General features: G+C 38.7%; 1 protein-coding gene across 3 annotated transcripts in view; it reads left to right on the forward strand.

The window, feature by feature from the left end:
- Positions 1-16125, forward strand: part of APBB2 (amyloid beta precursor protein binding family B member 2) — a 110698-nt gene that overhangs the window by 31452 nt on the left and 63121 nt on the right. For 2 of the 3 annotated variants that reach the window (XM_053940277.1, XM_053940275.1), the window contains exon 5: positions 15664-15872. In XM_053940277.1, coding sequence (XP_053796252.1) covers positions 15664-15872 — 209 coding nt within the window. The remainder of the gene's footprint in view (positions 1-15663; positions 15873-16125) is intronic. The other variant, XM_053940276.1, reaches the window with a different exon arrangement.

Consider the following 16125-nt stretch of genomic DNA (forward strand, 5'->3'; position numbering starts at 1 on the left):
CTTCTTGGAAGTGGATTTTGGGCACTTCTCTGAATCTGAGAAATTTTAAGTAATGAACAAAAGACCCCATCCCTCCTCCCCTACTCAGCATGAAAGCCAAAAAGGCACAACTCAGATTGGCCAAATTAATTTTTAAATTAGAATACCTTCCCATTCAGACCTTAATTTAATTTTACTTGTACTCTATAAGAAAGAGACAGTCAAGTTATCCTGGTCATTTTGGCTGACATGATTCTTGGCTTTGCTTAAATTATTGATTATAGCAAGGGGAGGGACTTTGCAATGAGAACAGTGCTCTCACTAATAGAAGCCTTTCACTAAATCAATTTCTACCATTCCTGCAATGCACCTTCAGGAAGTCGGAGGTTTAGAGCCTTAAGAAGAATTTTATCTTCAAAGAGTGGATCTTTGCTTTACAGTTTTTTAAAATTTTTCATTTATACAGGCAGCTGAAGAGAAAAAATCAACGTAAATATATTTCTGGGGGCTGATCTGCAGGATGAGGGACTGTTCTGGTTCCAAGTTGAACTGATTAGGTCTTGATTTGATTGTCATCTAAATCCTGTGGGCTGAAAGTACTGTTTCAAAAGCTTGTCTCTTAAACAGAGTCAGTCAGAAAATTCATCAATGTCTTGCAAGCTGGAATGAATTCAGTGGAGGATGCAGTATATGCACACACTGCTGAAATCCATGTATAGCCATCTCTCTTATTTTTTTCTTGGCTTATTAGAAAACGCAGTCATTTATATGGTCAACATGTGGTGTTTCCTCTGTTACATTTACCAGCACTTGAATGGGGGTGGCTTCTCTTCCCTCCCATCCAAAGTACTGCTCCTCATTTGACTAATTAAGTGAGTGTCTGTTCAAACACAGACGTGTATTTTCTTATATTTGAGTTGGAGATGCCACACAGAAGGAGAATATGAAGCTGTTGGGACATATATATAGCAAACTTAAAGGATGCTGGTAACAGATCAGTACATGTTGAACTATACAGGAGCATCTAGTAACTGTAAGTAACGCTTCTATTTTACTTTTTCATAGCACTGGTTGACAATGTCACTTAGGCCTGGATGCTGAATGCAAATATTTTATCTGTTAATAAAAATTCTGCTCAGTGGAAGATCAGTTGGTATCTGACAGTTTAGGTTGCAGTAGTATCTTCCTGAATGCTCATTATTTCAGTAGTGAATTGACAAGTGATGTTTTATACTTCTGATCCACAGAGCTTGAAGATCTTTACATAAATTTAAAATACATTAAAAACCAGACTTCTGATTTCTCCTTTACATGTGACAAATTCTTCCCCTGTATTTTTCTTGTAGTCAAAGGGAAGAAAAAATATCTCTAAACAGTGTGATAGTGGTACCCCTAGAGTTTAAGGTAAAGGAACTTTTGCAATATTGAGTGTGGGTTTGGGGATTAGAAAGATGAGGCAGTTTATAGCCAATATTGAATTGGGAGCTGTCAAAGAATGTTGACTAATATTTTGGATATTTTTTTGTCCTTCTTGACAGTTCTAAATAAATCAATTTGTTGAGGTAGAGAAAGGATGTCTTATTAGAAAGCTGACTCACACAAAACCTTTATACAAATTTTTCTTTTATCACAGGGGAACTGTAATTAAATAGCACGACTGTATTTGCTCCTTATAGAAACAAACTAATAATAAGAAACAGTTTGGTTTCGCTTTTGTAAAATTATTTGTAATTTAGTTCACTGTTTTCTTTTGTGGGTAAGCTAGCATTGTCACACTCCAGCTCTAGCAGAATTTCAAGATAACATTTGGTGTTAAACTCAAATTACCTTATTTTTCCTTTGTGCTTAACTAAATCAAAATAATGAGTCTCCCTTTTTTGCCCATGGAAGCTGTCAGCAGATCAACTAAGGAACTTTGTAGTCTCCTGGCTACATTTATTTCCTTTGGTTAATTGTGCTGAAATATAGCCAATGCTTTTTTTGACAAAGCTATCTGAAAAGTAGGAAGATGATGTCAGAACAAGGACTTCAGGGCTAAGCTTCCACTGGCATGGAAGAGGAAGTTTATTTCATTTTTCTTACAGGATTTTTTTTCCCACTAAAATGGGTGTGCTAGGCTTTGTAAAATTGTATTGCCTATGTGTATTCAGGGTAAGTATAGGAAGTAAGACTTTTGTGCAACATCAAAATTAATGTGTGATCATTAACAGAAGATGTGTTTTCTATAGTTCTCTTGATTTCATGTCACAGGTGAATTCTCTCTTTCAGAACTATACTCCAGATTTCTCTACTTTGAATATACCAAGCACCTATTACCTAAGATTTTCTAATCCTTCAATTGCTTCACAGTGAAAATGCAGCATCTCAAAAGAAGCTGCCTTAGGAATAGGGTGACAGTGGAAGTTTCCCCATTCTCTGTTCCTCCCAGTGGTTCCTGTCCACATCCACTTTAAGTTTCAAAAAGCGGGTCCAGAAAATAGTGGGGCGTGGTCCAGTGTACTCAACACTTCCCAGAGGAAATCACCCTTTTTGGTGGATAGGTCTCTCTGACTTGAGGGAGCCTGTTGTTAACCTGGGACAGGCTTTAGCTGTTCCAAGATAAAACCAATTGAGTAGTGACTCTACTTAGTTGTGGTTTTCCAGGAATGATGCAGGAGGGTAATTTTCTCTCTGCCAGAAGTAAGTGGAGACGTTATCTATGTGTTCAACCAGTGTTTGAGGTTCACTACTTCCAAATTTTGTTAACATCAGTGCAATAACTGTCGGACAGTATTTAAAAAAAAACACAGGCAAAAAGTTGCACTCCCTGCAGACCACACTTTAAAAATACTGTGAAAGTAATTATTGGTTGTATTTTAAGTATTCAAGTGTACTACTGAATGTTTATTGTAGATGGAGGAATACATCTAGTATTTGCACAGTAGACCTCTTTTGCTTTCCTCTGCAAACCACCCCATCTGCAGCCAGGTCAAATGGACAGATCAAGCACTAGAAGTAGAGGAGGGGGAAGGAGTTTTCACATGTTGCTCATTTTTAGTGATACATTTAATTTTACATCCTCATTTTCATTGCACAGGAGTACTTATAGATACGATGCATTTATAACAGCTAAGTAGAGATTAATAACTTCTTCAATATATGCCAGTAAACCAGTTAAAAACAAAAGGAAAACTAACATAGATTCTTCTTGGAACTAATACATCTTGTCCCCAAATGGGAGTTTAAAAACCATGTGTATTGAAAAGCAAGAATAAATTTCAGGTTATTGTTTATCTTCTTAGGGTTATGCTTTCATTTTAATTTTGTTTTTTCAGCTTTTACCTTTCTTTTAGAGGGAAATATGGGAGATTTGGTGAGTTGTAATGAGAGGTTTTTTGAATATTTGTTGGTTTGGGTTTTTTTTTAAGTGGACAAGCTGCAATTTTCCCATTGTTTCCAGGAGATAGGGAGACAAAAAGTTTCAGATATCACAAGCCACAAAGTTGTAAAAATTTCTGTCAAAAATGCTGAAAACAAGTGTCAGTTCACAAGAGTAGTGTTTAATTTCTTCAGTGTTTTATAAGTAAACCTTTTGAAAGGAATAAACCTTGCAGCTTGAATTTTGCAATAATGAACAAATCAACTACCTCATCTGGTAAAACACTAAAGCTCTTTTGGTGGGATGTGGTTTTATGACTTGCTGAGGGGTAAGGTGGTGGACCAAGTTTAAAAGAGGAAAAAATGTTTTCTCCTTCTGGTAACATTACTGTAAAAGGGTCGGTGTAAAGCCCACCACATTGGATTATTTTGACTTTTGGTTTATTGTTTTACAGGTGCTATGTCAGGATTGTGTGTTTGCCTGGCCACAGTTTTATCTGGGATAATTCCATTTTCAGGTGGCAGGATTCACTGAGAATTTGTTATCAGTGCATAAACTGAATTTCTGGCTAGCGTCTTGCTTACAGTATGTTGCTGTCATCTCTCCTTTCTACTTCTGAAATTTTCTGGAGTGCAAATAATATCAGGACAGCAAGACTGTAAACACTTTTTGACATAAGAGCTTTTTTGAACTGTAGTAATTGTTGTGTGTAAAAACATGTAGTGTAAGCAGTGCTAATTAGCTCTCCACAGCAGTTGTCCCTGCACTAATCACCAGACAGATCTGCTGTTAGTTAACTGCTCCTCAGTAGTTCAACTATGTTCCCCTTTCCTTATTCATACAGATATTTAAGACCAGCTGTTCTTTTTGTCTATAAATAAATTTATATTTGTTAAATGGTGATGCATAATTTACTATAAAAGCAGTAAAATCTTCCTTTTAGATATATGTTAATATAAATTGGAAGGGGACAAGTGTGAAAAGATAATAATATTCAGTCCCATAACTCCTGCATTTCTATTGTCATATGAGATTATTCTGTATCTTAGGGTAGGAAAGTTATAAAATACAAAATAAAAGTTATTTTGTATTTTCCTTCTAGGACTATGTATCTATATTTTTATATAAATCCCCTAGAGGAAGCTTGGAAATAATGGTTTGAGAATTCTTATATCAGATGAGGCTTTTTAATCTGATCCAGTATAACTGCTGTGGTAACTTTTATCAAAGTCCTTCAATAATGTTGTTAGTTCCACTATTTCCAGTGTAAACTAATATAGTAAATGGAAGGCAGAGCTTTCACAAGAGTTACAGTGTTTGCAGTTCCATGTTGTACATAACCAAATGGCCCTATATAACAGACCTTAGGCTCATGGAGTTCTTTATGGGTTGCTTCTCTGACAGGGGTCAGTAGCAGAAACTTATAGCTTCACTAAAAACAAAAACAGGGTTAGCATAAAGTGGTCCTCCCCCTATTATATCTTTTTCACTTTCAGTAATTGACAGTTTATGGACTTTCAGACTTGGTATGTCATTCATGTTATCTTCTTCAATTGCCCTTGAAAGACTTTTCTAACATGAATTTATTTAATCATTTTTTTCACATTTGTATTTCTGGCATCCACAACATCCTGTGACCGTGAGCTCCATAATCAGATTATCTATTATATGAAAAAGTATTTCCTTTTGTCATAAAATTGCTCTCCAATAATTTCATTAGATACCTCTTGCTTTTCTGTTTTAGGAAGCAGTAAATAACAGTGAATGATGATTTCCTTTCCATCCTTGCCTTCTTCCCATCATTCATGATTTTACAGATTTCTCCGACATCCTCCCCTCCTCCCTGTCATTTATTCTCCAAGCTGGAGGGAGAGCCCTACTTTACTGTCAATGTCTTTTCCTGCAGAAAGATTTTTATCTGTCTTTCTTTTCTAATTCTGCTGCATCCATTTTTATAGTAGGGCATATGAAGTGTATGCACTAGTCCTGTGATAGCTCAATCCTACATTAAAACCATATACATGAAGACTTTTATCTTGATCTTGGTTCCTAAAGTGTAATTTTTTCAACTGCCAGTGAGTATTAAAATGCTACCTTCAAAAAACTTTGTGACCTTGATCCTTCCAGAGTGGCAAAAGATAATTAATTGCCTGCCGTTGTATATGAGGATTTAAAGTAGCAGAAGAGTAACATTAAAGGAACTTGTAAGAAATTCATAAAAAAGAGGAGGTAGTTGTCTTTGTCCATTGAAGAAAATGAAAAGGTGAAGGTTGTGCATTGAAAAACAGCTCTTGAAACTGTGTGTATCCTAATCCTGTAGGATCTACCTGCAGTCTTTTGTTTTTGCTCAGCAACAAAGGTGAACAGAAATCCAGAAAGGGTACTCTTCTCATCCTACATAACTGGTTTTCCAGTTTTCCAAAACCACCTGCAGTCCTCTGGCATGTCCACAAATTATAAGGTTTCCACCAAAGATTATCTACTCTTTTCAGCTGGGGGAAAGGATCATTCTGTTGCTCGTGCATCTCTTGTTTTACTGTTAGTGACAACATGTGATGACAATCAGCTGTTTGTGATGGCAAACATCTTCAAGATTTTTTAACACCAGAAGGTCTTCTCCACAGTGCTTATAGAGCTCAGTGGCTTATGATTTATCATACACTGGAAATTTTGTCTATTGTTTTCCTGTGCTTTGGCATATTTTTACTCTTACCAAGCAGATGTTTGTGTTTAGGGGTATTCTATCTCAGGGTTCACAATATAAAAAACTTCTCAAGTTGTCCTCTGGGCATATGCATCTTTAAGGGAAGCTTATCCTCGTTTTCAAAGCATCCATTTTGCTAATGGGATTTTGAATTGAATGTGGTACTAATTGCAAGTGAAATTGTGTTGTGGTTCTGTGGAATTTTCAAATTAATCCGTTCATTTTTCTCTTTCAAATGCTGTCTGGCATAGGACTCTAGTTGCTGTGTGTTGGGTTTGTTACTGGCTACTAACTTAGACTTCCCAGGGTGATTTAGGCCAAAGTTATTTTTTCTAAATTTTCTTCTAATTCTTGCTAGTGCTTATATCAGAGATACCATTTGTATCTCCTTAAATGAAGATTTTTAAGTCTAGCTTCAATTACATATATGAATCCACTCTGTGAAAATTACAGAATTTTAATGCTGGAATGCCATGAAATAGATATGAGAATGAAAATACTGGTATTTCTAATGCTAGACGGATCCTTTCAAAGGTGATGAACATCTCTGAGATTTTTGAATACCAGAAGGTATTTGGACAGTATGACTAAAGATTTAATAGAAAATTGACATACCAATGTAGTGGTGTGAAATATTTGAATAACCTGCAGGGCTAAGAGACCCCTGTGTGCTATCAGCATGCTTCCCTCTTCCACAGCAGGCAAAACACAGCCAGCTCCTCTGGAGCTTCCATCTGCTGTCAGAAGCCCCCATTCATAAAGCCTTCCTGTTGTAGATGCTGTACATTGCACTTCATGTATGGCTCTATGCATTGTGCAGGAAAAGACTTAGTTCAGCTGAAGCAAAATTACTTTTGAAAAGGTTAAAGTTGTTTGGTTGTTGGCTTTCTTTTTTTATAAAAAGTCTCCAAGTTTGAAGGCTGGGAGGTGAAGCTTGAGTTCACCATCTTACAAGCCCTCAGCATGGGCTGGAGCTGCCCGACGTGCCCAAGCTTCCCCCTTAGTGTCTCTCTCACTGCAGGCAGGCCATGGGGCCAGTGTGCTGCTTCCTAGATTTGTGCAAAACTTCATGCTTATGCATCTCGAAGTGGATATTCACCATAATAAATTTTCCCATCCCTTCAGTACTGTAGCAACATGAAATTAATTTGCAGATGGGGAAATATTAGGTCTTTGGCTTCTATGCTGGAAAAAACCAGGAGCCTTCCGTTTGCTCTCTATTGCACATTTCACTACAGCTTTAAAGTGGCAAACAAATCCATTATCTAGATTGCTTAAAAGTCACGTTCCAGCTTTTACTGAGAGTACTAAACTGACCAAGTTTTGGCATACTAGAAAGAGCAGTCCAGACTGGAGGGTGGAGGGAATTCTGATGTGTAGTCACGCTGGAGCACAGTGGCTGATCTCTGTGCACTGAGTGTGTTTGTCTGGTGCTTGTGTGCACAGACCTGGAGTCTGGGCATGACTCCAGGGAGTTATTTAATGCATCTCAGACCTCTCCTCCTACACCTCCCTGACTTTGTTTAAAACAGGGCTTGCACTCTCCTGCCTCACAAGGTTGGTGTGAAGATAAAGCAGTCATTTTCATGGCATCCTAGAGCCTCTGCTGCAGTGTGTGAATTAAAGGATGAGCAGAGCTTGCATATGGGAGGGGAAATGACTTTTTGCAAAGTTTGCTTTTTTTTTTTTTTTGTGAAGTAAAACATTTAATTTCAGACAGTAGCTCCATTGTAATTCAATTTAATATTCTGTTTTCACTGAATCATTAAATTCAGAAAAAGGTTTTTCTAATGTATTTGCACAGTGCTCTAAATGAAGCTGTCAAAGAAATGCAGATTTTGTCAAGCCACCAGTTGAATTGTATGTCTGTGCCATTGGGTAACTTCACTTACTTTTTATTAGCCAGTCATATGCACAAAAACACTAATGAGCATGTCCCTAAAATTTCGGAGTATATCAATATATTTATGCAGGACATTCTCCAGAGAAGTGCAGTCCTTTCTCTCCATTGGCTCCTGAAGTCAGTAGGCCTCATTATATACAGATGAAGAAAATTACCTTTGCCCAGTACCTGACTTTTAATGCATATATTTTTTATGCTTTTCTTTTACTTGCTTTTCTAAAATGGATTTAAAAAATGGTGGTGACTGCTAGTCAGATTCTTTCTTCCTTACTCTGTTTTACTACTTGTGTCATTCAGATTAAAGAGACACATAACTAATACTCAATTTAAACTATTGAGGATACAATAGAAATAGAATAGAGAGCATAGAAAGCTATTCATCAGTTCAAACAAATGGGATCAAATGGTGGAGTCCAACCTTGTACCATTCTTTAGTACCAGGGATTAATGGCAAGTGTATTGGAGGGATTAAGATCTGTTCCTCTGTCTTTCATGGCTCGTATCAAGGTAAGAAGCACTAGCTATGAGCAGAAAGGGTAAGGGAACCACTTGTGTCTACAGCCAGTCCCAGTAAAATGGAGAGTTACAGGCTGGGAGATACTGAAATCTATTTGAAGCTTGCAAAACAACAGTATTAGCTGTAAGTAAAGCACAATGGTGCAGGAGTTCCTTTGTGGAGAGTGAAGCTGGTGAGGTGACCCTCCTGCCATATGCCAGACATTGGCATACCATCCCCTCCTGCTCTGCAGGCATCCTGTGTCTTGAAATCAGAAGGACATCTGTGTTTAACTTGAATACCTTTTGTTGTCAGTATTATAGACTGAACCTTTCTGGTTTGTGTGAAAATCCCTAACTATATTTGTTCATTGCCCAAAATTACTGGTTTATTCTGGTGGTGGTTTGACACTAGCATACCAATTCACTTTGAGGAGACAGGAGAATCAGACTCTTTATTTTAAGAGAGATATAAACAAATCCAGAACTACTACCAATGTGATTTTCCCAGTTTTTCTACCAAATGCTTGGCTGCAGCTGTTGTGACAGATGAATTTTGTGAAGGGAAGGAAGGCTGGACTCCATGCATGTGCACACTGCTCTCCCTTGGTGTGCTGTGCAGTGTGCCTCAATATGTTGTGAACCCAGAACATGAGATCATATGCTGCAGTTCTGCTCTCTGTGGGGAAAGGCATGGGAAGAAGAGATATTATGCAAGAAAAAAAAAATCAGAAAGCAGATGCAGATTGCTGCTGGGTTGGTTTAGCCCTGAAAGCTGACTTGCAATACCATTTTTAATAATTTGCTAATAATGATAATGAAAACACTCTTAAATAGCTCTTGATGAACTATTTGCTGCTTAGAGTACTTTAAGGTGAGGAGACCCTTTGGGTCACAATCACACAATGCATGATCACAGTGGGTTTAGACCAATTTAGAGGTATGCAGTGTGCTGTGTGAAGGACTACTCTTTAAGTAAAAGCTTTTGCCATCTAGTGGAAGGAGTAGAGAACTAGTGTTTCAAATAAGCTAGGAACTCACTTATACTGGTTGTATTCTTTACTGTGAGGGTGAGAGCATTGGAGCAGGCTGCCCAGAGAGGTTGTGGAGCCTGCTTCTCTGGAGATATTCTAAACCCAGCTGGGTGCAATCCTGTGTAACCTGCTCTAGGTGTACCTGCTTTAGCAGAGGGACTGGACAAGATGATCTCCAGAAGTCTCTTCCAACCCCAGCCATTCTGTAATTCTGTGATTCTGTGATATGCAAGAGGTATTTATAAGCAGTAGATCACTTGCTAGAACAGTAGCATATTATTCTGACTGCTTTGAAAATTAGTTGGTAGATATCTTCTAAGGTATTGGTGCACTTTGTTCAGACGCTGTCTCATTTAAGCACCAAGTTGGTGGAAAGGGCATTCATTTATATGTTGCCCTCACTTGTTTGGGACTCTCATTCTACCCCAGATGGTACCTACTTTCTTTTTCCTGGATCTTGGGTTGGCCAATATGCTTTGAATTGTGTGGTAGCTTGTTTCCTCCCACCAGGGCGGTGGGGAAGAGAACTGGAAGAGCAAAAGTGAGAAGTCATGACTCAGGGTAAAGAAAGCTTAGTAAGTGAAGAAAGAAATAATCATATATAAAAGGTGATGCAAACACTAGCACTAGCAGGCCTGCCTGCTTGAGGCTGAGAACAGAGACAATCTTGAGCCTATGCAAGCACTGCTCAGCAATAACTAAACCCACTTGTGTGTTTCCAGCACTTATTTTGGTTACAAATGTAATGTGCAGTACCTTACAGGTTGCTAAGAAAAAAAATTAGGCCAATTCCAGCCAGACCCAGTAGATCTTTTTAGTTGCCTAGCTCTCCTAATGTCCATCAGCACCCTCATCAAGAGATTGATCTCTTGTCACAGAGTAACATTTGTGGGAGAGCCGTAGGATGTGTCTCCAGTACAGCACCTTTCAGGTAGCAATTCATCAGCTTTTGCTCAAGCTGACATGATCCTTCCTGCATGTCTATAATTTCATGTTTTCACCACTGCTTCACTTGACTAAACAGCCACCCTCCTCCAGCTGGGACAGAGGTTGACTTCTTCCTGGTCCATCTGTTGCCACAACAGCTCCCTTGACACAGCAATTCAGGTCACCTCCAAGTCTTTCTTCCTTACTTTACCAGACTCTGTTTTGTTGATAGATGTTTTTGGTTGGTGAACAGTCTAGTCCTCTTGTGTTTACCTATTTTTTGCCCATTTTCCAGGAAGGAACATATAGACCTTTCCTCACAGTCTTACTGCAGTACTTTTTCGTGCTGCTGCTGCTGTTCTTATTAACTCCTGTAAACGCAAGCTGTGGTGCTGGCTTCTCACGGCTTCACCTCTGCACCTCAGACTGTACTGCCCCTGAGCAGACAACTTGGAGAGCCCCCGAATTCTCCCATTTGAGCAGGACAGCTAGTGTCATCCATCGCCCTCATCCACGGCTGTCATCAACAGTTCTTCAGAGTCCCTCTGCTGAAGTCACTGGCCCTTGTTTTCTTTGGTAATCGTGCTAGTATTGTAGTCCCTGTATCAGCAGCTTGGGCTTTGGTCATTGAAAGGGAAAATAAGCCAAGACAGCAAAACAAGTGGGTTTAGTTGTGGTCTCTGGATTTTTTTCCTGAATGTTGATAAATCTGCTTTCCTCTCCTTTCCTTTAGATTAGTCATCTCTGCTTGAATGCTTCTTCTGCTTGTAGTAATTCATTTTTGCAGCCAGACAAAGATCGCACATCATGAAAAAGAAAAATAGTACAGGCAATTCATCCCAAATTTCCTTAGGATTCTTACGAAGTCAGTCTTTTCTGATTATGGCTGATTTTACAGTTGATCAAAACAGCAAATCATTTTGGCACAGATAGAGTTTGGTTACATGTATGCCTGTAAATCCCACATTTCAGAATGTTTTCCTGGAAAGCGTTAGAGAATCTTCCTCTCCCCAGGTGCATGTGACTGGTGGCTGGTTCAGCAATTCGGCAGGGAGGATGACAGGGTTGCCATGACAACCAGTTACATGCTGTGAGCAAAGATGATGACAAATGACCAGCTTCTGGCTGGTTATCACTCCTCGTTGAGTAATGTTCCCCAAATTAGACAGACGTGTCTGATTTATGATTATTTGACCCGTTGACTTGTATTTTTGCTGCATTTGTTGCTGAGATAGCATCCATGCTTCTTGCAGTGATGCTTAGGTGAGGCTGCTTGCTGGCCATCACTGGTGTGAATTGTGCGAGTAGGTGAAGCTGCTGATTCGCTGTAGTACATAAAAAGTGAGAAGTTATCTTTGGAGACTTCTTTTCATTAAAACCAAACAATTTAAACTTGCACATTGAGCCCACTGCAGGAAATAGATGGGATTAAAATGTGCATGACTTGTGTTCTTCCTATTGTGCTATTGAATGGAGAGTTCTCCTTGGATTTCGCTTGCCCTCAGCTGTTAATACAAAGCCTTCCTCTTCCTTCAGTGCCTGATTTGATCATCAGTGTGTGTATGGGGGGGGGGTGATATGCTTCTCTTAGGCTGAAATCCTGGATCTGCTGAAGTCATTGGCATCTCTTCTAAAAGACTAAGTTTCTGTGGCCTTCTTTTCCTTTAGTTTTGCTTTTATTTAGATGCAGAAGGCTGAAGTAAAACATTTTCATTTCAAGATTTTGGAACTTCAGGAAAGAAAACAATACTTTCTCCCACTTTTTTCCTTTCATTAAAACCTTTTTAGCCTCCTGTCTTCCCAGTTCCTTTTTGTGCTTCCCCTTGGTTGCTCAGAGATGCAGCATCTGTAATACACATGTGATATGGTGGGCCAGCTCTTCATCATGCTTCAGCCCAGCTATGAAGACAGACATCAGATATGAAGCTAGTGAGTTCCCTATGGTGGCCAAACACTAGGACAACATGTTGGATACTGTTGCTGGCCCATTCTCTGCAATTGTTGTCCTAGGAAGCTTTGATGCAGATCTCTTGTTACAAACAAGGTGCTTTTCAGTTTGAATTCTTCATTTATATTGTGCATCCACTGCTGAAAAGTGAGCAATGGGAAGGCCAGAGATTCAGAAGTGACTTTAAAGATTTACTACTGGCCAGATTTTTTTTTTTTTTTTTCATTTGGAAAACACTGAAAGTGTTTCTATTTGTACCAACATGCTTCCAGCCTGGACAATGAACACTCCTTTTCAGTTAATTTTTTTACTGTGGAAGTGTACGTTTGTGGTGGTGATAGGCAATCAGTTTGGATCAAATCCGGTGTTGGGATGGTGTCCCTTTTCTTCAGAGGATCTTAACAGAAGAAAAATTGTTACAAAATCATCATAAGAATTGAGGTAGCTAAGCTAGAAATATAGAACAAAAAAGAGATGAGATATCTCATCTTTATCTCTGTACAGTGTGGGTATTTTATTACTTAACCTATTTAGATAGTGTAGATCAAGTGTTTGCCAGTATTGTTGAGCCTTGCAGACAAGCAGTCTCACTTGAGCATTCTGCTCCCACGCAGTGAAATAAGCCCTCTTTAAGCTAGAAAGACTGACTGAAAGTCTAGTGCTTCCACTAACTCCAGCAGAGCTGTATTTGCATTAGCCAGAGGCTGTGCACTCACATCTGCTGCAGTGCTTCCAAGGAGACAAAATGAGATCCCTCTGTTGAAACTAATCCCTGGAAAAGCAAAGCATGTGTCCTTTGAATGATGCAATGATATCTCTCAGATTTCCCTGAATATATTTTCTGTCTTAGTATGACTTTACCTTGCTGCTGTCTCCCAGTTTTCAAAAAATGTGGTTTTAGCATGTGAAATAACAGTTAAAATTGTCCTGTGGCATAGGAGCTATTACTGTGCTGCACCTCCCAGGAACAGAACTCCCAGCACTCTGATAACTCTGTACAGCATTTTTACTGTCTCAGTTTTGAAGTCATGTATACTGCCAAACTCAAGCCCTTTGGGACTACATTTCCTCTTACTCAAGAGTACTCTTTTTTGTCCATAAATTAGTGCCCTAGCCATGCTGATTGGTGGGATTTGTTTTCACCTGAAGAAGAGATGCATGTGCAAAATACAGGCTTTTTTTTCCAGTTCAATACAAAATTTATTGCGTTAGACATGTTGCCCTACTTAAGAGTATTTTCTTCAGGAAGGAAGTTTGCTTGGCCTTCAGTAAACCAGGTTCCCTCATGCACAAGGACCTAAGTAGAGAGGCACTGACTCTCTGTCCCCACACCTTGCTTATCATCACCACCAAGTTCTCTTGGAAGTGGAGATAACACCTAGCTGCTGTGCAGCAAAAATTACATGTTTTGAAATGTCATGCCATTGAATGGGGTCTTTCAAATTCAGAGGAAAATTATTTTTTACTGCCTGTAATTCCACATTCAAACAGAGTAAAGCCACTGATGTCCTGATATCCTGTAGTAGGTCTCTGGTGCCTCAAGCACATTTGTCTGTCTTGTTAGATTCTGTATGTTGATGATTATTTTGTTGTCTTTCTTTGTGCTGGTATCTCGTGTGATGCTGCATTACCTTTGACCTGCACACTGAGTGCTTTCATCTGTTAGAACAGTCAGTGCACTAGGGAGGCTTTCCAGTTCATGCTAGTAGGAAACCACAGCCTGTGAAAAGGTTATCCCAACAGTCTGCCATTCTGCAGCAGGGGCTGGGACACACATATGTTTTGGGTTTTTTTCAAGCAGGTTTGCATAGCAAACATGAGGCCTGGTGTTTCAGGATGAACACATGCCCTCTGGTGCTGTCCTGTTCAGCCATGTTTATCAGATGGTCTGAGACCAGTCTCTTTGCATGAGGAGCACCTGCACACAGACATAAATCAGTCATTTGGTGTGGGAAATGCTGCTCTTTGGAAATCCTCAGCTATGTTAATTGAAAATGAATCTAATTCCTGCTTTATTTCTCAGCATATGAAAACATATGTTGGTGTATTTATTTTTGCTAATGGATAAATTTTCAAAATAAATTAGTATTACTCAGCTAGGTGGTATTTTCTTATCCCAGATATTCTACTTTATTTCCTTCCAACTGTTTGCTCACATTCAAGATAATTTCTTGTCTTGTAACTAATTGTTGCAGAAATCTTCTTTGTTTAAGTGTCTGGGTTAAAAATTTTATTTCTGCTGTGAGTTTTTTCTGCTTTATTTCAAAGTAATTCCTGTTTAGGTCTTTCTGGTACTGCATGTCATTGCAACAGTAAATAACAATATGTTGGTTCCTCTGCGTCTTTGGTTGATTAGTTTGAAATTAGCAGTTTAATGCAACCATAGCTTAACACTTTGACTGTATGTTTGAGTAGCTGTGTATACATCCATATGTATGCATAGCAAGGACAGAAGCTGTGCCTAAACTTTAAACTTAAACTGGACTTGCAGATGTTGCACACATATTTCATTGTGATGTTTAGATATTTGATCACATTACTTCTTGCATGATGTGGCCCAAACTGTGGAAAGTGTTTTGCATTTATTTGCCTTTTATGTAGTTGAGAAGAGTGCAGTCAATTTATTCAGTTGGAAAACAAAGTGGGCAAGACTGAAGATGAATAGGCTTTAAAACATATAAGACCTTGGAGTCAGGAACTACATGCTTGAATGCCATAGAGACTACAAGAGAAGACATTTAAAAGCAAATGTTTAGAATACTTGTGAACTTCTGGTACTGATTATGGTAATGTTGCTGATTTCAGATTTGGGCCATAGGTGAGGCTTTTTATTATGTTTGAGTGTAATGATATAGTCTAACATTTCTTCTGCAGAATTTGCTTAGATTAGTCCTCAAATGGTAAATTAGTAATTTAATAACTTTTTAAGTGGCTATGGGGAAGAAATAGTCTGGTTTGTACCTTGGAGAGTAAGAGTTATTTCAAGTTATCATGACATTTCTGTGTCTGTTTGTGTGTATGTGCATAAATTTGGGTAGCAGAAATGAGAGATACTCGGAAAAAAGCAACCATAATAAAACACCTAGTAGAAAGCTTGAAGGATAGACTAAAAAGGAACTTCAAATTCCAAAAAGGGATTAAGAGCAGCAGTATAACAAGAGGTTATTCATTTATCATGTTACATTGAGTCTCCATAATTTGATATGTTTTTCTGGTGTTCATTTGCACAGGAACTGTAAAACAGCAGTACCAAGTATGCAGACCCACAGAAGAACTGTTTGTGTCTTTGTGTGATTTTTTTTTTCCTGTTCTCAGCAGATATATGGAGTGATCATTCGTTTCAGACAGACCCAGACTTACCACCTGGTTGGAAAAAAATAAATGACATTGCTGGGATCTACTACTGGCACATACCAACAGGAACAACTCAATGGCAGCGTCCTGTGTCCATCCCAACAGATCTCCAGGGCTCACGAAAAGGATCACTTGGTTCCATTACGCCATCTCCTACTCCAGAAACTGAGGTAACCTGCTGTATCTTCTTGTGGGTTACATACTGTAAGGAAAATTGAAATAATTTTTTGAACTTGCATGTTTAGCTGATGGCTAAGCTGGCCTGATAATGTCTCAAAGTGTAGCTACTTGTTGAAAATACCTCGTAAGTATCTATTCTCTATATTCATTTTATAATGGTGGTGCCTGATGAAACACCCTAAACTTTGGATGTGTAGGATGAAATCAGACATGTCTCTGATAAATTAGACAGGCAGTGTCCAA

The sequence above is a fragment of the Vidua chalybeata genome, chromosome 4, assembly GCF_026979565.1.
Source record: "Vidua chalybeata isolate OUT-0048 chromosome 4, bVidCha1 merged haplotype, whole genome shotgun sequence".
Taxonomy (NCBI): domain Eukaryota; kingdom Metazoa; phylum Chordata; class Aves; order Passeriformes; family Viduidae; genus Vidua; species Vidua chalybeata.